This window comes from Mobula hypostoma, chromosome 3 (genome assembly GCF_963921235.1).
Source record: "Mobula hypostoma chromosome 3, sMobHyp1.1, whole genome shotgun sequence".
Classification (NCBI taxonomy): domain Eukaryota; kingdom Metazoa; phylum Chordata; class Chondrichthyes; order Myliobatiformes; family Myliobatidae; genus Mobula; species Mobula hypostoma.
The window spans coordinates 49906526-49929801 of record NC_086099.1 but is presented as its reverse complement, the minus strand read 5'-3'; the positions used below and the strand labels follow the sequence as shown (position 1 = coordinate 49929801).

Below are 23276 nucleotides of genomic sequence, written 5' to 3'. Positions count from 1 at the left end.
TCCTATAGATTTTCCAGAGAAGATTTCCCTTAAGGAAGCAGCGCTTCTTTCACCTCAGACGGTTGAGAAAGTTTGGTACGGGCCCCCAAATCCGAAGAACTTTCTATAAGGGCACAACTGAGAGTATTCTGACTGGCTGCATCACTGCCTGGTATGGGAACTGTACTCCCCTCAATCGCAGGACTTTTCAGAGAGTGGTGCAGACAGCCCAGCATAAGTGTAGTTGTGAACTTCCCATGATTCAGGACATTTACAAAGACAGGTGTGAGAAAAGGACCCGAAGGATCATTGGGGAGCCAAGCCACCCCAACCACCATCTATTCCAGCTGCTACCATCTGGGAAGCGGTACCACAGCATAAAAGCCAGGACCAACAGGCTCCAGGACAGCTTCTTCAACTAGGCCATCAGATTGATTAACTCACGCTGATTTGAGTGTATTTCTATGTTACATCAACTGTTCTATTATAAATTACTATGATTGCACATTTAGATGGAGACAGCGTAAAGATTTTTACTCATGTACGTGAAGGATGTAAGAAATAAAGCCAATTCAATTCAACCATGCTCTAAGGTTTCTCCAAGTACTCCAAAACCTCATCCTTAATAATGGACTTGAACATCTTTCCAAATTCTGAAGACAGGCTAACTGGCCTATAATTTCCTTTCTTATTACCTCCCTCAGATCTTAAAAGAGTGGAATGGCTTTTGGAATTTTCCAGACTTTCAGAATCATTCCAGAATTGAGGGATTATTGAAAGATCACTACTAATGCCTCCATAATGTCTTCAGTTATCTTGTTCAGAATCCTGGGGAGTTATCCATTTGGTCCAGGTGACTTATCTACCTCCGAACATTTCAGCCTCCCAAGCACCTCCTCCTTAGTAATAGCAGCTACACTCATTTCTGCCTGCTAACACTTCAATTTCTGGCATACTGCTGGTGTCTTCAATGGTGAAGACTGATGTAAAATACTGAATAAGTTTAACTACCATTTTCATCCCCAGTTATCACATCTCCAGTGTCATTTTCCAGCAGTCTGATATCTACTCTTGCCTTTCTTTTACTCTTTATATATCTTTTAAAAAATCTGGTGTACTCTTTTACATTATTAGCTAACTCACCTTCATATTTCATCTTCTCTCCTTATTGCTCTTTCAGTTGCCTTCTGTTGGGTTTTTAAAAACATCCCAATCCTCTAACTTACCAATATTTTTTTGACATATTATATGCTCTCTCTTTTGTTCCTATACTGTTTTTGACTTCCCTTGTCAGCCAAGGTTGCCTCATCCTCCCTTTAAAATACTTCTTTGGGATGTATCTATCCTGAACTTCTCGTATTGCTCCCAGAAACACCAGCCATCATCTCCGTTAGTGTCCCCTTCTAAATGACTTTGGCCAGCTCCTCTTTCATGCCCCTGTAACTCCCTTCACTCCACGGTAACACTGATACATCTGACTTTAGCTTCTTCCTCTCAAACTGCAGTTTGAATTCTATCATATTATGACCCCTGCTTATGAGTTCCTTTACCTTAAGCTTCTTAATCAAACCTTATTCATTACACAACACCGAATCCAGAATTGCCTCAACCACAAGCTGCTCTTTCAGCTATGACTCAGTTCCACCCACATCATACCAGCCGATTTTTAACTGTGCTACAAGATCATCTACTTTATTCCGTATACTGCGTGCATTCAAAAATAACACCTTCGAATCTGTGTTCAACACCCTTTTCAATTTTGCCCCACGTTACAATTCAGCTCATCCCACTGACTGCAATTTTGTTCTATCATCTATCTATGCTTCCTCACAGTCTCACTATGCACTGCATCTACTTGTATATCAACTGCCCCAATATCAGTCCTATCACTCTGGTTCCCATCCACTACCAAATTAGTTTAAATCTTCCCCAACAAATCTAGCAAACCTGCACGCAAGAATTTTGGTCCCCCTCAAATTCAGGTGCTACCCTTCTTATTTATACAGGTCATGCCTTCCACAGGAGAGATCCCAATGATCCAGAAATCTGAAACCCTGCTCCCTGCACCAATTTCTCAACCATGCATTCATCTACTAAATCATCTTATTTTTTTACCCTCACTGTTGCGTGGCACATGTAGCAGTTCAGAGGTTACTACCCTGAAGAACTGCTTTTCAGCTTCTTACCCAACCCCCTATATTCTCGTTTCAGTATATCCCCTCTTTTCCTACCCATGCATTTCAAAACATTCAAAGTTCAAAGTACATTTTATTATCAGAGTACGTATAGCATATACAACCTTGAGATACATCTTCTTGCAGGCAACCACAAAACAAAGAAACACAATAGAATCCCTAAAAAAAATCCCATACTACAAAGACTGTCAAACATCTAATGTACAGGGAAAATAGAACAAATTGTGCAAACAATACTAAAAAGCAACAAATAACACACAGAACATGAACCACAGACTCCCCGAAAGCGAGTCCACAGTTGCGGAACCAATTCAGTGCTGAGGTGAGTGCAGCCAGTCAAGACTCCTGCACCTTGTACCCGATGGTAGTAGCGAGATGAAAGGGAGATGAATCAGATACAAGCAGGCGGGACTCTGGCACCTAGGAAGCAATATACCATCTGGGTGTCTCGTTCACGTCTGCAGAATCTTGTGCCTGCTCCTCCAAATATGGAATCCCCCATCACCACTGTACTCCTTTTTTGTGCCACAGAGCTAGACTCAGTGCCAGAGACCCAGTCACTGTGGCTTTCCTCTGGCAGGTCATCCCCAACAGCATCCTAAGTGGTATACTCGTTACTGAGGGGGAATGGTCACAAGGATACTCCACACTACTTATATTCCCTTTCCCTCTCCTGATAGTCATCCACCTACCTGCCCCCTGCAACTTAGGGTTGACTACCTCCCTTCAACTCCTATATATCACCTCCTCATTCTCCCACATGAGCCATACATTAAATGTACATTTAATTTTAATTAAATATAGCAGATTTTGTCATGAATTTCAGATAAGAGCTATATGAAACTGATTTTTTGTTTTGAAGCATTAAAGACTATTTAAATTACAGTATCTACAGTCCATACAAAATAGACTTTCTGGTAACGATGATTACACCACTGTAATATATCTTATTGCTTTATAAAACTGTGCATTTCTCACTTTGCACCAGAATTAATCTCAAATTTTAAAAAAATTCTAAGTAACAGCATCCATAATCAAGAAGGAACAATTTCAAGGTTCTGCAAACTGGCATCTTAATGGGTAAGCTTAAATTTATTTTAAATCAGCTTCAAATTTTATGAAAATGAAAAAGCATACATGACTTCCAAAGATCTGCAGATACTTTTGAGAGAGGGGATTAGCATGTGATGAGGAAACATTTGAGAAAATGCAATAAAGTTTGAAAACAAGAACACCCAGACTACGACCCTTGGGCCAAATGCACCACAGAGCCACCCTTGGCTTGGCCTTCTGTGGAGGAGCACCCCAAAGGGGAATTTCAGATGTTTTACTGCTCCTGTAGAATCTAGATAAAAAAAAATTTAAGTAGATATTCAGAAAGGTGTACATTGCAAGCACATTAGCAGTGGCCCCAAGAGGTTAGGAACTTAAAACTAATGCTGAAGCACAAAACTCAAACCTTCAGTTAAAACCTGCGTCAGTGATCCTGCAGATATCATATGAATGATAGAATTTTGTATAGATGTAAGCATTTGCACACTGACAATTGCAGGCTGCCAACAATTTTAGCCTGTAGTCAGCTACCTTAACTTTAAAATAACGCACCAATACCTTGGCTTGAGGATATTCCAGAGTTGTTAAGGCACAGAAGGCTAGAAGTGCAGGGCCTGAAACCAGTGGTGCAACAACGTTGGTGTGAGGGGAAGATACAAACTCTTAATACACAAAATATTGAGGAACACTAATGGAATGCTGATCTTCATTGCAAGGGACAAAGAGTATAAAAGTAGAAGAGGTTTTAATGTAACCTTGCAGAACTCTAGTGAAAATGTATTTTGAATACTATGTATAGTTTTGCTCTTCATATTCAAAAATGATTACTTGCGTTGAAAGCAATACGAGGAAAGGTTCAGCAATTTCAACCTACATGCCATTATTGGAATTTAGAAGAATGAGGGGTGATTTTATTAAGATGCACTAGGTCCTGAGGGGAATTGATAGGGTGGATGCTAACAGGATGCTTCTCCTAACTGGAGCTGTTTTGAACCAGGGATGTAACTTCATAATGCTGAATTACACCTAAGGGTCTGAATTACATCTGAGGGGCTGATTAGTCCACTCCTGCTTTTTCCTTAACACTCTGAAGACCTTACAAGGTTATTTACAAGTCATATAAAAGAAATATAGAGGATCGTGCTGATGGGCAATGTGGGATGACAACAGTGGTGCTCTTACTCTGAGAAACAGACATGGTTGGTAAAAGAAGCTGTAAGTATATGAGGTATCGGAAGACTCAAAGGAAGTAGGAGAGTCAGTGGCAAGAAGTGGTATTTTTCACAGGAATCAGTTGTGTAGCAGTGGAAAGAAGAAACATCCATATTGAAAATCAGAGAACAATGAGATGAAAGTATGACATAGTCAAGCCTAATGCAGATGGAGGCAGCTGAGAGGGAATGGCTTTTATTGTTATGACAAGATTTTGTCTATTCATTTCTCAAGCCATATATGATGGTAAATAAGTTAAATTTGATAAAAATACATTGTCAATTATCTTTTTTAATTGTATGTTTAAATCTAAAATCATTTTAGTGTAACTGGAAGGCTGACATTACTGTTGGAGTTATTCACTCAAAACAATGTTCATTGATACAAATCCCAAATGTGTCAGCCATTATGTACCATGCAAAATTAATATGAAACAAGTACTGAATGTGCAGCAAAAGCTTTTTTCTTTTACTTCAATAAAATCAGATGGTTTGTACACAATTGTAAACCCAGCTCATCTAGCTACAAAAAATTGTCAACAAGTTAAACCATGCCCACTAGTAAAAATACACATTTAACACACAATGCTGTTAAAAATGTTCTAAACAGTAGATTTTTTAGAAGAACAAATAATCTGTAGTTGTTATATTTGTTAAAAGCTATGAGCAAAGAGAGATTTGTATGACTTCAAAACAAACAAAGAAATAAAGAAATTGAGTTCAGAATCTTCAGTAGTAAATTACACGTACTTACTTCAGCATTGTAGAACTTGGTCTTCACATCAAGTGGTTTAAGGACCTGTGTAAGCAGAGAGGGCAAACTGAAGACTGATTTCACTGGTAGATCATCCATCAGAAAGAAGTCTTAAGATTTAGATGTGGACTAAATCACACCAATGTAAGATGTCACTTTGTGACAAAAACGTTGAACTTCGATTTTAAATAATGTTAGAGGAAGTAAAATATACAGCAAACCAATTAAATAAAACATTGATTGCTTGCCACAAAAAGCCTATTCATTTTAGAAAATGTTAGGAAACGCATGGTCATGAAGCCTTCAAAAACAAATTCGCCACACAGCATCTTTGGGATTTAAAAGTTTTATAGCCAGTGCACCAATTAGTCTTCTGTGTTCCATGTCAAAATATTGCACTAGCCTTCTAACTTCACAAGTGTTTCTAACCAGAAGATGCCAAATATTTTTTGCATTAGGCTATAATTATTAGTAGGTGTTAAAAATCTCAACTAAAACCATACACGCAATACAAACTGTAATAGCATTACCCACTAACATTAAAACTATCTAATCTCTTATCTGTATGGCCACAGTTGCATCAAATCGCTATTTATTCTTAGCAACAAATTGAGATAAAGAAATACAGAAATAATGAATTATATTAAAGTTCCTACTGTTGTACCACAGCTAATTACGATTAAACTACTGATATAATTTTAACATTCACAATGCTTTAAAATACAAGCAAAACACTATCACAAAGAAACTATTAGTAAACAGTATTTTCCCAAATGCTAAACAAGCAAACACCAAGGGCTTTGGAATTCAGAGGTTTGGTCTTGTGCTTTTTAAAATTTATTTTTAGGACCTGGCAAAACCACCATCTATTGCTTGTTCTTAACTACCCCACAGGAGGCGATCATGAGTTTAAGAATTTAGTGTCAGCAATGATGGAGGAAGAATGATGCAATTCCATTTTAGAATTGTGTGCAATTAGAAACGTGATATGCACCCAATGACATTATCCTTCTTGAAGGCACAAGAAGTGCTGTCCAAACCGCATGCAATTAATTGCAATGCATTTTGCAGATGGTACACACTATAGCCACAATCTGCTTGTTGGTGCCAAACAGTAGGAAACTGCTCTGCATTAAATTTCAACGTTTTGAGTGTTCATGCAGAAGCATACATCCAGGCAACTACAGACAATTCCATAAGACTTTTTATTTGAATCTTGTGCTTGGTAGAAAGATGGAGTGACAAGAGTTGGAATTACTCACTGCAAGATACCCAGCTTCTGACCTGTTCTTGTATCAGGTAGGCTTCTGGATAGCGATGGCTCAGATATCGATAGTGAGGAACTTGGCGATGATAATGCTATTGAATATCATTTATTTTTATTTTATTTAGAGATACAGCCCCATAACAGGACTTTTTGGCCTAATGAGCCCACTCTACCCAATTACTTCCTTGTGACCATTAACCTAACCCACATATCTTTGGAATGTCTGAGGAAAAGCAGTGTCATGGGAAGATGTACAAACTGCTTAGAGACAAAGGCATAACTGAAATGGTTGCCCACCCCAAGAGATCTGTTACCTGACCAGGCACTTTGTCTTATACCAGATCCAGCATTACCTTTCCTCCAGTTGGCCTGTCCACACATTTTATCAGGATAAAATCCTTCCTGGATGCACCTTGTAAGTTCTGCCCCAACTAAACCTCTTGTTCTAAGGTGTCAATCAATATTAGGGAAGTTGAAGTCACCGTCACCTACAACAACTCTTATTTTTACAACCTTTCAAAACATGCCTGCTAATCTGATCCTCAGGTGTCCCTGTTGCTATTTGGTGGCCTACAGAATACTATTAAAGTGATTGTTCCCTTCCTATTTCTGACTTCCACCTGCACTGACTCAGTAGACAGCGTCTCTTGTTAGCAATGCAACTCCCCCCCCCTTTACTTCCTTCGCTCCCTTTACTTCCTTCCCTGTCCTTTTTGAAACACTTAAACCCCAGAACATCCAGTAATCATTCCTGCCCTTGTGACAGCCAGCCTCTAATGGCCACAGCATCACATCTGCATGTACTGATCCATGCTCTTAGTTCTCACAAAGTAAACACATTTCAATCCATCCAACTGACTTCATTTATCCTTCCTCAGCCTCTCTATATATTGCATCTAACTTTACACCAACTGCCCAACTGTTCAATTATCTGACCTATCACTCTGGTTCCAATCCCCCTGCCAACATAGCATAACCCCTCTCCAACAGCTTTAGGGAACCTGCCTGCAAGGACATTAGTTCCTCTCACGTTCAAGTGACACATACCTCTTTGGTACAGGTCATACCTTCCCAGAAAAGATCCCAATGATCCACAAATCTGAAACACTGGTCCCTGCACCAATTCTTCTGCCACACATTCATCTACAGACGCATTATTACCCTCATTGGTACTTAGCACAGGCAGCAAACCACAGATTATTATGTTTGAGATCCTACTTTTTAGCTTCATTTCTAATTCCCTATATTCATTTTTCAGGATATCACCCCTTTTCCCACCCATGTCATTGGTACCAATGTGTACCATGAATTCTGGCTGCTCACCTTCCCTCTTTGGAATGCCTTGGCTCATTCTGAGATGTCCCTGACCCTGGCACATGGGAGACAATATACATTATATTGTCTCCCAGGTGCCAGCGTTAGGGACATCTCAGATCGAGTCCACGGAATTCTTAAGGGGCAAGGTGAGCCAATAAACCAATTCCAATCCCAATTACTACCTGAAATTTGAAGAATTTTCGAAAGTACATCTTCTCTCCAGCTTGTGTTGTATAGCTAACTGCACAGACTAAGCTGCAAAGGAAAAGTCAAAAAGTAAAACCAATAAAATGTACGGCATGCAATATACAATTAATAAAATTGGTTTAATAATTTAAGCCAAACAATTAAGACTACAATTAATATGAAGTTCTTCATGGTACTAATCAATGCAATTAGCAGAGGTTCCTTGTCCCTCAGCTTTAAATGTCAATACTACTTTAAGTCTCTGTCTCCAAGGCACGAAAGAATCACATATGCCTTTTGGTTAGAGCATAACAAAAAGACTCAGACAGATCTCTAGTTTAAAGGGATTGGGCCAAAAAATTTAATCAGAGACACAAGGTTTATTATCTTAAAAATGTAGAAAAGAACAGGAAAAGTATTAAATTGCCTTTGTAAACGTATCTCAAGGTAAATTTAGAGCCTGTACAAAAAAAAGTGTTCAGCCCACCACAACCACACTGACCTTTGCCCACCTATACCAATTCTATTTGCCCATATTAAGCTTCTATGTCTTGGATACTCAAGTGTTAGTCTAGATGCTTCTAGAGGCATAATTGTTTCTGCCTCCTCCGCTTCTTTGGAATACATTCCAGACATCAGCCACTCTGTGTGGAAAATAAACTTTCCTCTTGTCCTTTCTCCCCATAAGCTACGCTTTCATTTCAGACAAGCCCATCATGAAATTCCTACCATCTATCCTATATATGCCTCGCATAATTTTGAGTGTCTCAAAATTATATTCCTCTCTCAGGTCACCCTCAGCCCCCTTCACTTTAAAGAAGTAGTACATCCAATATCACTCTGTAGATAAAACTCTCCAACCCAAGCAACATCCTGTTGAATCCCTGCACGATTTCCAGCATAATCATTACTATGTGGTGATCAGACTGGCCACAATATTCCAAGTGCAACCTAACAAATGTATTGTCAACTTGTAATGTGACATCCCAAGTCTTTCATGGATGCAATATATTCTATGATAAAAGCAACTATCCACCTTGTTGCCACTTTCAGAGAACTGTGGACTTGTATCCCAAGGTCCTTCTGTTTCTCAACAGTGATTACTATAATCCTAACCCTATTTGATTTCCCAAAATGCAAAACCTGCAGTTGTTGGGATTAAATTCCATTTGTCATTGTTCCACCCCCTCCCCAGTTTATATTTAACCTGCCGTAAACTTTGAAATCAAATTTCAGTGCTCAGTTAAAAATAAGTAAAATTATTAATGCAATTTACCACTAAAGGCTGATTAATAATTTGCTATTTGATGAATAATTGCTATAGTGAGAGTCAGGGAACAAAAGGAAGTAGATTACATTGAGACCTGATGAAGGATCTTGGCCAAAACATTGGATGTTTATTTCATTTCCATGGATGTTGCCTGGCCTGCTAAGTTCCTCCAGCATTTTTTGTGTGTTGATCTGGATTTCCAGCATCTGCAGAATCTCGTGTTTTTTTTGATTATCTTGACTTTTCTCATATTCTTGCTTATTAGCACAGAACTTTCATTCAGCTCCAAAGTAACTGAACTAACCACTAAATTCAAAGGTGCTTCCCACAATAACTTAGCAATTCCTTTAGCACATCCATTAGGTCATGTGTCAGTTCAAAAGATCCATGCCAGCCATTTGTAATCAAACTGCCCAATCATATAAATTATCACACCAGTCCAGGAAGAAAAGGCAAGTGTAAAAATTTCCGATATTATAAAGAGCTTTAAATAGTTTCAAACAGATTAAAAAGATTAAGGTTAACTATGAAAGCAATTTTAAGACATTCCTTAAACTGAAATTTTTTACTATGAAACTATAATAGGAAAACTAATTTACATTTGCAAAAAAAAGTACTCTCTGATGGCATTAGGATAGTTGCATATGTGTTTTTTTAAATGAATAACAACACTCAGACATTAAAACTTTCCACAAGATTTTTCCGGGCATTACATAGTGATACTAGATTGCAAATAATTTAGTTAATACAATTCCAAACTATTTTGTTTTATTATGCTGCTGAAATCAGCAATCAATGCATTCTATTGAGGAAGGCTCAATCATTGTCAGCAACTTGAGATTTCCATATAAGCTGCGCATCAACAAACTAAACTATTGTCAGCATTTTAAAATAATGCAGATGCCTGCCATAACACTGGCTAAGTTCAAGAACAAGGCTCATGAAGCAAACTCAAATTAGGCAATTAGACTAAGATGCTGAGGATCTGAAGTTTTGAAAAGCACGTCAACACAAATTAGCAGAAAAAGAGACAGTCCAATAGATTTCTAAGTAGCATATATTGCAGTTTTACTACTTAGGTCAGCAAAATTGGTCAATTATATAATAAACTGAAAACAAAAGTAACAATGAGTTTAGATTCTATTAATTACCTTTCCATGGATCAAATTTCTTAAAAATTGATTTCTAACTCAAAGGGCACAGTGATGTGTGTTTAGTCTGATAATCTTCACATCCAATTCTAAATTCGTTAGTTACTAAAGAAATTGTTTAGTTTTATTGTTTTATTTCCATCCTATTGAATCTCAGTCTAAACATTGTAACTTTTTTTTAAATGCAGTCAAAGGGAGAGAAAACAAGTTTTGAAAGGCAGCATATAATGTATTCCCACTCTTACTCCAGTTTCATTGGCTCCATAGCAAATAGAGTAAAATGGGAAATGACCATTCACTACTCTGCATAAAACAACTTACAGACGGCTACGGGAAATGAGAATAACGTGTTCGGATTTCTGATTTCTTCAGCTCACTCCTAAAATATTTACATGCCCAGTTTTTATGCTACATTTTCCACTTCTACACAGTTCAACTTAGGTCAAAGGCATAATAGTTGTGTATTAATCCTATGCTATAGGTTTGTGTCTAAATATTCAGTTAGACTGTAAAATTTATGAGTATTTAAGTAAATTTTTAAAAATTCTAATATTTAATTTTTAACCCTCTCTTTTTTTCAAACCAACAATTGAGTAATATATTTCTGACATGAAAATTGTACTTGCTTGGAAAGAATGCAATTTTTGACCAAAGTATTACAATTAATCACAAGAATCTCTTAATAAAACAGCATTACAAGATTAAAAACTCATGACCGTCATAATAATTTTAATTACTGATAGCACACAAAACTCTGAAATGATGACACACTGCAAATCCCTGGAACATCCTTCTGCTCCGGGACCAGATGTAGCTGTTTATTTGAAGTTTTGCATAACTTCATAGTTCTTTTACTATCACCAGAGTCTTTCTGTGGCTCTAGTTTTACATTGCTATTCTCAGGCAAACATATTTCAGACCCTCATTAAAATGAAAAATTAAAACTTACATGTGTGTTCCAATTTCCTTTACTTCATGATGAATTACATCATCAATGCAACGATCAGGCTTAAGTTCAGCCACTGCAGCATTAGAGGCTGACAGGTTTAAACGCTGAGAGCTAGTCTGAAGGTCAGCCTAGAAGAAAAATGGCTTAATGATAGATTGAACAAGTATTGTTTAATCGAAGAAGTATTGTTTAATCAAAAAAACAAGCAGTATTTTGATCTGCAAAATCAATGCACAATCACAAATATCTGAGAAAATGACATCCAAATATTCATGGCAACATCACAGAAACAGAAATTATGAAGCATTTTTCCACCATGAATTGAAGACATGGGTTTGCAGCCAAATCTTTTCCCCACACATGGGTCACAGTGACCAGAGGTGCTAAACCTGAGCAGCAGGCTTAGTCTAGCATGCTTTGATCCAATATCTTTTAGAGAAGGGAAATTAAAATACTACCTATAGATTCTTACCCGGTCTGGTTAATTTCTGCTACGACATAATTGACTCTGAACTGCCCTCTAAAGTGGCCTAGTAAACCCCTCCGTTGTACCAAATCACAACAAACAGGAGAGGCTATCGTCTGAATACGGCAAAGGCCCATCCAGTCCAGTCAAGCCTGCAACCTCTGCTTCATAAGCATCTGGGGTAGTGCAATAGACTAATAGAATCATACCTTTCAACCAGTATCCCAGACTCTTCTATCACTGCCCAAGTATGTCCTGTACTAACTGCAGGACAGAGCCAACTGAAGCAGAAAACAACATGAGGAAGTCATTGGTATTACCTCTAGATCCTATGAGGCACCATGCATGAGCTTTAATAGTTAACCAACACCACCTCATGCACTGAATGAATCAGCTTTCCTCCAATAACAGCACTCAGGATAGCAAATCCATGGAGATTCCAATGAGTGGACACCAAGAGAAGCCAGAAGCATTATTTACCTTTGAAGTCATTATTTGCTTCAAGACATCACTTGGAGTGGTTTTTAAAAAAGGACACTCATCAACCACATTCTCAAGGGCAAACAGCAGAGCAGGTCATTGGCTCAAGGAGCAATGCCCATGCTCCTGCCTATAACAGCGCTAAGATCAAGAGGATTGAGAGGCTCAAGTTCCTCAGAGTGAACATCACCATAACCTGTCCTGGTCCACCATGTTGACATCATGGGCAAGAAAGCTCACCAACCGCTCAGGAGGCTAAAGAAGTTTAGCATGTTCCAAATTAGCTCTTACCAATTTTTATACAATGCACCATAAAAAACATCTCATCTGGATGCATCACAGATTGGTATTACAACTGCTCCACATGTGACCACAAGAAACTACCGAGAGCACATCATGGAAACCAGCCTCCCCTCTGTGGGCACTGTCTATAGTTTTCACTACCTCAGTAAAGTAGCCAGAATAATCAAGGACTTCACCCACTCTGGATAACCTCTCATCTCCCCTCTTCCAGCAGACAGAAGATACAGAAGCCTGAAAGCACTTTTTACAAAGCTCAAGGACAGCTTATACCCCACTGTAATCAGACAGTTGAATGGTTTCCCTAATATGATAAGATGGATTCTTGACCTCAAAATCTACCTCATTATGACCTTACATTTTATTGTCTACCTACACTTTCTCTGTAGCTGTAACACTTTAATCTGCATTCTGTTATTGTTTTATCTTGTACTATCTCAATGCATTGTGTAATTAATTGATCTGTATGAACAATACACAAGTTTTTCACTGTTCCTCAGTACATATGACAATAAACCAATTCCAATTAATGACTGACAGTAAATAAAACTTTTTCAAAAAAAAAACAGCACGTCCATCATTCTACAACTGCATCTAAATCTCTTGCAGGCAATTCACAAGTAATCTAAATATGTTCCTCAAAGATCAATTCCATTTATTTACCAAATCACACTATATTGTACCTGATGATTTGCATTCCTCTCCCTCACCTTCTTATTCTGGCTTCTGACTCTGTCATTTCCAGTCCTATGAGGAGTCTTGGCCTGAAATGTCGACTGCTTATTTCCCTCTACAGATACTACTTGACCTGCTGAGTTCCAGCAGCATTTTGTGCATTGCAAAGATTTCCAGCATTTACTGATGCGTCAGTATCAAATAAATGTGTTTACCAGCAAGCACACAATATATCTAATGGGAAAACCAAATAGTGTGTGTATTGATCTCTAAGTTGTTAAATCATGTCCGTACGCAAATCACATACAGAATAAAGCTGATTTCCTCACCTTAATTAAAATATCCTTAACAACTTGCACACTGTCATTATGTACACTGATATAGCTTGAAAATGTTTCTCCTAAAAAAATATTCCTACAAAAAAAAACAATGTCAAATTATTTTTGCACAACGATAAAAGTAACAGCAAACCAATTTACATTAAAACATACATAACAGGGGTTATTATTGCAGCTTTACGAAAGAAGTATTTTATTTAAAAATTAAATATTCCTCTCACAGCAAGTAGGACAAATCAATTATAAAATGAAATTTGTAGAGACTGATCTACGACACCCAGAATGGAAAAACAAAGGCTTTTCAACTGAGACAGCACAAATAAACAAATGGACAGGAAGTATTAAGATACAAGTATTAACTGTTACAAAATTGTATGGAACTTTGCTTCACATGAAAATGTGGCAAAAGATAAAGGGACAAATTCAAATTTCAGACTGGTTAGAAAACTCTTCATAATGATCACATAGATCTTCTCACAATCTACAAATAGAAACACTTTGATAAGCCCACTATTTCAGCCTGTGCTTGTCCACAAAATTTATCGGTTTACTATTTTTTTTCACCCCCCCCCCCCACTCTCTTTCCACACAGCTACAATAACAGCAATTTTATTCGGGGCTTGAGAAATTAAAAATGGAGAGGGGAGTGGGTTAGCCATGCAAGACAAATGAGATATCTTCAGAGAGTACAGAATTTTTGGAACCCTCAAAATGCTTCAGTCACTGAGTATATTGGTAGATTTTTGGATTTTAAGAGAAGTGATTCTAAAATACAAACCAGCCATGATCTTATCAAATAGCAAAGCACATGCAAGGAGATTTTATTTCCAACATTCTTATATCACATACTTTACCCTTCCAGTTTCATTCCTTATTAATTTATTCTCACCATGGATACCTAGTCTCTCTGCACTTCCATGCCCAACCAAGACCACAGGGACCCTTTGCTTTTTGAATAGCTGTCTAATTCCTGTACTGCCACCATTCTCCAATAGTCATAACTGGTATCTCATTGAATAACTTCAATGTTCCTCCATTTTGTTCTTCAAAATAATAAGTGTTGATGTGAGAACCAATGGAGGCTAAGCTATGCTAATCATGTTCCAAGATATGTGAAACATTCCATTTCAGATTCTTCCCACCTTCTTCGCAATTTTACTATCTCAAATTCAGTGGTCAAGTGAATGACCTGATGTGAAAGTAAGCACACCAACTCCCACAGCTACCTTGATAGAGATTCTACTCACCCAGTTCCTGAAATGAACATTCCATTTACCCAGTTTCTGTTCTGGATAATAAAATCTTCCATACAGATTCTGCGAAAAGGTCTTTTTTTTTTTAAAAAAACAAGGATCCTTCTCCACTGATGATAAGGTGGTTAATCAAATTATTAACCACATTTTCAGTTAAAATGCTTCTTTCATTATACATCACTAAGTATTTTTTTTCTTTAAGGCCTTCCATCCTATCACACATAAATCTTTTCTCTCCTCCTTTTACTCAAGCTTCGTCATCTCTAACTTTGCCTAATTCTGATGAAAGGTCATCATCCTGAAGTATTAGCTCTATTCCTCTTTTCACAGATGCTATTTGACCTACTGGGCTTTTCCAACATTGCTGCTGTAATTTCCAATTACCAGCATTTGTAATCATTTTCATTTGGATTAATAAATGGTACAGAATTCCAGTGGATTAACTGAAGAAAAAAAAATCCTTTAATCCAAAACAGAACAGAAGACCCATGACTCTTTTGGATGAGTGCACTAAATATTTCCACAGCATTTTAATTCTGTACTAAAAGGACCATTCCACAATACTCCTTTTGGTTCTTTTCTAATTGGCATGTGGGGTGTAAATGATCCAGAAAAAAAGAGAAATGTAAGTAAAACCTTAACAACAAACAGCATTAATAATTAAGGCAATCTTACCCAAAGTTCTGAGGAAGAGTCAACATCTCACCCAACATAAAAGTCTCTGCTCCTTTAACTGTGGAAGGATCATCCTTCATTAACTGGCTAAAAAGATCCCCTGTTGCAAAAATTGGACCATTAGTAATAAATATTTAGCTCTTCACTCATAAAGAACTATAAAGAAAAGAAAAATCACAACTTTAATATTCCTTATTGTTTAATGCATGTGCTTGATCACTGTTTGTTCAATGTTTACCAATGGGGCCACTTTTGATTTTAACTTACCGGATTGCATGGAATAACAATCTCTTTTCTGCACAAGAATATATTTCCCTGTGTAACCCACTACTCTACTATCTATAACCTTTGTACATGAAACAAAACTTGTTCCTGAATTAATATAAACATTAAGAATAAACTTATTGCCAAAATGCTTTGATTAAAGCATCTGATGTCAACAATAGCACAATCAACAATTGACTATCTACAGTAGACCAGTACCTATTTTATGGTATCCCTGCTTTCAGATATGGACATAATGGGCCCAATTATGGCTCCTATGGTATACTGAAATGCTGGCTAAATGTCAGAATGAATTGGTTTATGAACATACATTTTTTAAATAATCTGAGAACAATTTTGTACCAATAATTCTGGATAGTTTAAGCTTTACACAGTTAGAAGGGACCAAGGACGGGGCTGTCCTTGCAGAGTATCAGTAGAGGTTTCAATCTTGACAAAGGGTCTAGCTGAAATATAGACTGTTTACTCTTTTCCATAGATGCTGCCTGGCCTGCTGAGTTCCTCCAGCATTTTTTGTGTGTGTTGCTTGGATTGCCAGCATCTGCAGATTTTCTCATCTCAGCAGAGATTTAACTTTTCTCTAGATCTTCATCAAACCTAGGGGCATATGCAGTTAATTCACTTCAGTATGATGTCTCTGATCTGCATTATATACACTTCCAAGAGTAACATGCTGCTACAACCAAGAGCATTCTAACTACAATGATTATGTCAATATGCTATGGTTTGTCCCAATAGCTGCTTTTATCCCTACATAAACAGGAGTCTATTTCAGAAGATAGCAATGTAGTTTAGTTGATCATTATGTTTATTATGAAGTTTGCTTCTAGGATTTCTATTACCATTTATTGCCAATGTCAAATAATCACAATCTCTAACTTCTAACATCAAGGATGGTTTATTACAATGAAATAAAGCTTTGCGATAGGAACACATATCATGAAGAATCAACTACACTGTAGCAAATAAAAACATTCCTGCATAACTATCCCATACTAGAAACCTGATGGAGTTTAGTACCTAAGAATGGCTGTGCTTCAATACTAAAGTACAGAAGCAAGTTCCAGCACTTTAATGGCACACTTTTCTGTACAGAAAGGTTCAAAATGCTCCAAACTGAAAATATTACAAGCATCACTTGCTACTTGGTATATTCTCAGTGTTGTGGATTCAAAATGTGATGTTGCATATTTTTTTTAATCAGCATTTGCATAAGGAGACTTTAATAACCTTGGAGATCAGAAGCTCCAAGTTAATTTATTTAGCTTAGATCAGCAATGATCTTGATACTTGTTCTCAGAGGCAGTTGAGTTTTGTGCACACAAAACACATGCATTTCATAGGATCTATCTCCAGAAACCTAGAGGTAATCTCTTACTAAACAACAGCTTACATTCAGATATACATTATGCCTATTGATGGCAAGAGTACATTCTTAAGCATATAAAGTGATAGAGCACTATCACCATAAGTTAGTCTGACTTACCTGGAAGATCTCTATCTTCGCATGTCACTGGCAAGTTGGTAAACAATGTTGGTTTCGTTAATCTCATCACTATAATAAATGAGGAAAAATATTATACAGCGCTAAAATACCTGTTAAAAAGAAATTATAACTCATGAAATGCAAAGAGCAATTTATATTGACACAAAGAAAACTGCTCAAATTTAGCTGAGTTAGTAACAGAGGAAGCCATCCTTTCCATCACATCTGAGCCATGATTTTCAATTAACTAATCGTATTCAAATATATGAACTAGCTTTCTCTTCATATCTTAATATCCATTAATATTTGAAACCAAAATTAATTTACTAGAAATTGCTATATCATTTGACTGCTGTGATATCGATCCAATGAGTAACTATTAAAAGCCAGAAATTAAGAGTAAGCAGCTTGACTATTTCCTTCACAGTATGGGAAATGAGTGACCGGGAATGATGCCTAACAAGGCATTATCTTGCACTGCTTAGTTACAGAACATGATCTTTTTTTTCTAAATTTACTGCATCGCCCAAATATTGTTCGTCTTGCTACAGTTCACAAGAACCTTTTCTAGGAAATGTTATGTACAATGCTCAGCTCCTTTTTCACTTTCATTAATAGGTAGATCATCCCTAAAGATAAATTTTCTACTTGCTCATCACCATTGATCCTGGTTCAATGGATAGTGACAAAGATCACTCAGACAGTAGTGAGCAATTATCATCCGGAATATATTAAGGTACAAGAACTGATTGTTAAATTTCCCATTTTGCATACATTAGCTTAGATACATGGACACGATTGGTCAAATAACCGATCTATTTGAAGTAACATCTACATCTCTTATTTATTGAAATTAAGTAAATAATGAAAGTAATTTAAAACTTTAATTAAGAATGAAAGTAAATCTGCCAATATTGTCCAATCAAGAGTCATTATTGCAGAACTTAGGGGCAGCTTTGGTGTTTGGAGGAAAGGAAAGAACGCGATGGTGGAAAGTGGTGGAGGAGAAGACAGGGCCATGGTTTCATATTGCAGCACAAAATAAGGAAGACAAGGTTTTGCATGAGAGCTGCGCACTTAAATCTGTAAACCCAAATTGTGTAAATCTGAATAGGCTTGTTATAATTTTCAAATCATTTTCATTGTGACTCATATGAGAAAGGCAAATGCAATGCTAATATTAATTACAAGAGGACATCATAAAAATAAGAATGTAATGTTGAGTCTTTATAAAGCACTGGTGGGGTCTCACTTAAGAGTATTGTGAGCTGTTTTGGGCCCAATCTTAGAAAGGATATGCTGAAACTGGAGAGGGTTCAAAGGAGGTTCACAAAAATGAGTACAGGATTAAATGGCTTATCATATGAAGAGCGTTTGATGGCTCTGGCCCTGGTATTCACTGGAATTCAGAAGAATGAGACCTGACTTAACTGAAACATATCGAATGTTAAAAGGCCTCAATAGAAAGGATGTGGAAAGGATGTTTCCTATGATGGGAGAGCCTAGGACCAGAGGACACAGCCTCAGAATAGAGGAGTGTCCTTTTAGAATGGAGATGATGAGATATTTCTTTAGCCAGAATGGTGAATCTGTAGAATTCACTTGGCTGTGGAAGCCAAGTCTTTACATGTATTTAAGGTAGAGATTGATAGATTATTGATTGGTCAGGGCATGAATGGATAGAGGGAAAGGCAAGAGGATAGGGCTGAGAGGAAAAACAGATCAGCTGTGATGAAATGGTGAAGCAGTCTCGATTGGTGAAATGGCCTAATTCTGTTCCTATAGCTTATGGTCTAATAAAACATTTTTTTTTAAAAACAGCAGGATACACCAACGTGTTCCTAGATGAAAAGGACAAAGTTTCATTGTCCTTCTCCATGGTCATTTTTATACATGATTCAACTCTGAAAAAGAACAAATAATTTTCCCATATACAAATGCATAAAGCCTGATATTTTGCTGTGTGCAAATACTCAAAATGCAACTTCTTTTAGTCCTAATACATAATCCTAATAAAAAATACTCTCATTTAGCCTAAGGATGCAAAGTGGACTCAAAATTGTGACGCAAACAACAGGAATTCTGCAGATGCTGGAAATTCAAGCAACACACATCAAGACAAAGGGTCTCAGCCTGAAACATCAAATATACCTCTTCTTAGAGATGCTGCCTGGCCTGCTGCGTTCACCAGCAACTTTGATGTGTGTTGCTCAAAATTGTGATGGCTCATTGACTTTTGGGCAAGTTGGTTAATTGTCCACTGACACAGAAATTGTAAATCACATACTATAAAGCATTTATAAATTTAAAAATAGCATCCATAGATTAAAAGTAACATTATACAGTAGATTCCACAAATGTAGAGATTGAAGACACATTTGAAATTTAACAAATGAATATCAAACTGGTATGAAAAATAGTGACAAATGCTATATATTTTTAAGAACATTTATTTTCATTGTATTTGCAAGTACCAAGCTTTTATTCATGTCATTTTCTTAGCGACAGAAGAGTTGGATGGGTTTATTCAGTCTTGCAGTCTCGACTCACTTCCAACAATTATGCCCCTCCCTTCTCAACCGAAAATGTTGTACTAAAAATGAAATACATTACTGTGCTAACACATTTTTCATTAAGACATAGAACCAGAATTCGCTTCTATCATAAGGACAAACTGTTTCTTTGGCTATCTGAGATTCATATTAAACTTGCCAAGTTGATAGGGCAATTTTTAGCTAATAATAGCCACAGATTCCATTCGATTATAGCCTGGTCCACGAAGGACAGAGTTAAGATAATCTGTTAAATAATTGCTATTTTCTGATCAAAATTGTTCTTCTTCAATCCCATTTTTGTAATTTCTTAATAATACTATATAAAGTAGAATCCTCACTGGTGTAGCTCCTGATTGTAATGTCAGCATCACAATTGGAATATCTTCTATTGAAGAGGTGAAGACAATATACACTTATTCAGATTGTTTGCAACATCTTTTACTTCCACTGTGCCACATCTTTTCTCTCATGTTGGAATGTTAACACAGCATCAGCAAGGCTATGTCATCCAAATACTTCCAACTGATCAAAAGTGAGCATACACAAATATCAACAATCAAATCAATTATGGAGACTGACTATAATCAAGCTTGAGCTTGTGCTCAAACTAATACTCTCCCAGCAAAGATCAGAAGATAACAATCAGAAGACAAAAGCTTTTGCCTTTTCTTCCTCAGTTCTGCTCTGAGGATGAAGCCAACTGTGGCACTAAAACCACCATATCAATTCAAATGTCCAACTTCACAATGACTAGCAAAATCTAACCTTCCATTCCTGAGAATCACAGCATTATACTGACAATATAACTTTATGCAGAGCCTCAATAAAACACATCCATAAAATACAATCACTAATAAGCACACTTTTCTTCTAAAAATGTTGAAGTCTTATAAAATAGCTAATTCTAATGAAAATCAACTAGTCTCACAGAACTCTGCAAAACAGGAAAAAGACCCCCTTTATAAATAGAGAAAAAGAATTATATAACTCTTGGCATGCCAGAACAACCTTGGCCACTTAAAGCTAATTAAGTATCTTAAACTGTTATGGTGCAAGAAATAGTGGTCAATGCACACACAGCACAATCCAAATTGCAATTTGCTAATCACCTGTTATCTGGTTTTGGTGATATTGCTTGAGGATTCAATATTGCTATAGTATTGGACAAAATTCTATTATTCGTCTTTCTATAGTGCCTCAGAATATTTTACATTTACTGAATAGTTTAATATCTCTGAAGATAAAATCACTCCAATCACAATAAAATTTCCCTTACTACTGCTGGAATGAGATTTGAGCAACTGTTTTCTCTGAGGATAGAGGAGCAACACCTGGCACCCAAAATAATGATCTCTCCAAAATTAAGACAGTTTGATTATTTAATCAGCATTACATGCAAATACATATTTACAGTATTACATACAAATTTACAGCATTATATGCAAGTTTAGGTTTAAAGCCCACAGACAGTATCGTGGAATTCATATATATCAAATGCAGTTTGTTTTTAAAATAACATTTAACTATAACTTATAAATAATACCATGTCCACGTACAAGTAAGTTGATTTTTCCCGTAAGATTTAATACTTGTTTAATCAGATTACCAACATATTCACAGCACAGAAGGTCACAGAAAATCCATATTTGACCGTGATGTACATGTATTTTAGCATTGCAACCAGGAAGCTGACCATATTTAATAACACTGCCCAGTTTTACCCAGACTTCCTGTAGTTTCTGGGAACCACAATTGGATTGATCAATAACCCATTTTACCCTTTGAAAAGAGTGCAACTGGTACTTTTCCTTGATTATCTGAAAATTTTGACTGATTGTAGAAGTATTCTTTCTCCATTGTCTGCTGTGTGTTGCAATACTCCAGGACCTGTATTCATTAGTTGTAATTCCACATTGCGAACCAATTCCTGAAAAAAATTCCACTGCAGCGACCTCAATCACAGGAGTCTCCCTTTGCGAATTTGTGGAAAACTCTAGAAGACTATCCATACAATCATAATTTGGAGCTTTTGCTTTGAATTCTCTCTCAACCACATATTTATCATTTATCTTTGTCTCTTCTTTTGAAACAATTGGTGGGCGTTTTTGAGGCTTCAATGGTAAACTTTGTAGATTGTTTGGAAACCACGGTGTGAATCTTGGTAGTGGTCTCTGAGGGAAGTCTTCTAGCAATCTTTCTGCGATCTGTGACAGCTCTGAGCAGTCTTGATTAGTTCGATAATGTACTACTAACTCCATATTAACGATGACTCTGAGTACCAACTAGGTTTCCCATGTTGAATTTTCGGCCCGTGAAGATTTTTCTCCTTGTATTTCCGTAACTTTTGAATCACAGCACAATTCCTTCACATATTTTACACAGGTTAGAAGATAAAAGTGCTTCATGCAGAAGTATAAAATTGAGATGCATCAGTCAATCCCCTTCAGGAAGCGCTACCCTGCAGAAATAAATGTCTTTGAATTTTGTCAGCAAAGCTTAAACTAAAAACAGCAAATTTCAAAATATTCCTCAAAAACAATGGCACATTTTGGTTCACACACAGTCATGAACTCATTCTAAATGCATGCAAATTCTAGACTTCTGGATCTTTGTAACCAGACACCGATTGTGTACGATATTATTTAATATATTTTTGTAGGCAGGTAGAAGGGAAAAGGATCAACTGCCCAATTATCCCACTGCTGCACTGTCAGCAGAACAAGCATGACTAGATTTTTAAAGTAATTCATTGGTTTAAAATACTTTAAATTTTGTCGTGAATAAATGTTAGTACAATATACTATGCATCAAGCTATCATTAATTTTAAAAATACTGCTATTTGTAGATGCAGATTAGTGGTTCAATGTTGCCACTTGTATTGAGTAAAGAAAACTGACACCAACAGGAAAGATCTCTATATCCACAAGCCTCTACTAATTCTCACCATGGCTCTCAGTGCAAAATATAGCCAACGAAGAGTTATGGCTAAAAACTGTTCATGCTAGGGAAGTAAATATTCCAGCCTTTCAAAGAACTTGAACAGGAAATCTGGGAGGACAAGGATAGCCTTATTGAAAACATTTTACAAGAGAAAAGCAGCATTAACTTTTAAAGGTTAGAAATAAAAACGTTAAATTGCACTGGGAGCATCCACAGAACCAATGGCTGTAATGACGTGATAATCCGTACTACAGTATTTGAAGATTAGAGATGCATAGGGTAAAAGAGAAGTTCTTTTATTTTTCATAATGAGGGTCATAGTAGCACAGTCAGAAACTTACTCAATTTCCTGTATAGATTAAAGATTGATTTCTGGGGAAATATGTTGTAAAACTGAGAGGCCAAGCCCTATTAGCAATGAGTAAAAAAGTTACTAATCCCACAATAAGAGAATTTATGGTAAATTTGAGTTTAAAGAGAGAAAAAAAGG

The 23276-nt window shown here is 36.8% G+C and overlaps 1 protein-coding gene across 4 annotated transcripts in view; it reads right to left on the bottom strand.

Moving 5' to 3' along the window:
* trappc13 (trafficking protein particle complex subunit 13) overlaps window positions 1-23276 on the bottom strand; it is a 66051-nt gene that overhangs the window by 40567 nt on the left and 2208 nt on the right. For all 4 annotated transcript variants that reach the window (XM_063043011.1, XM_063043012.1, XM_063043013.1 and 1 more), the window contains exons 2-7: window positions 17291-17359; window positions 15520-15619; window positions 13583-13667; window positions 11333-11460; window positions 7959-8031; window positions 5193-5237 (exon numbers count right to left, since the gene is read on the bottom strand). In XM_063043011.1, coding sequence (XP_062899081.1) covers window positions 5193-5237; window positions 7959-8031; window positions 11333-11460; window positions 13583-13667; window positions 15520-15619; window positions 17291-17359 — 500 coding nt within the window. The remainder of the gene's footprint in view (window positions 1-5192; window positions 5238-7958; window positions 8032-11332; window positions 11461-13582; window positions 13668-15519; window positions 15620-17290; window positions 17360-23276) is intronic.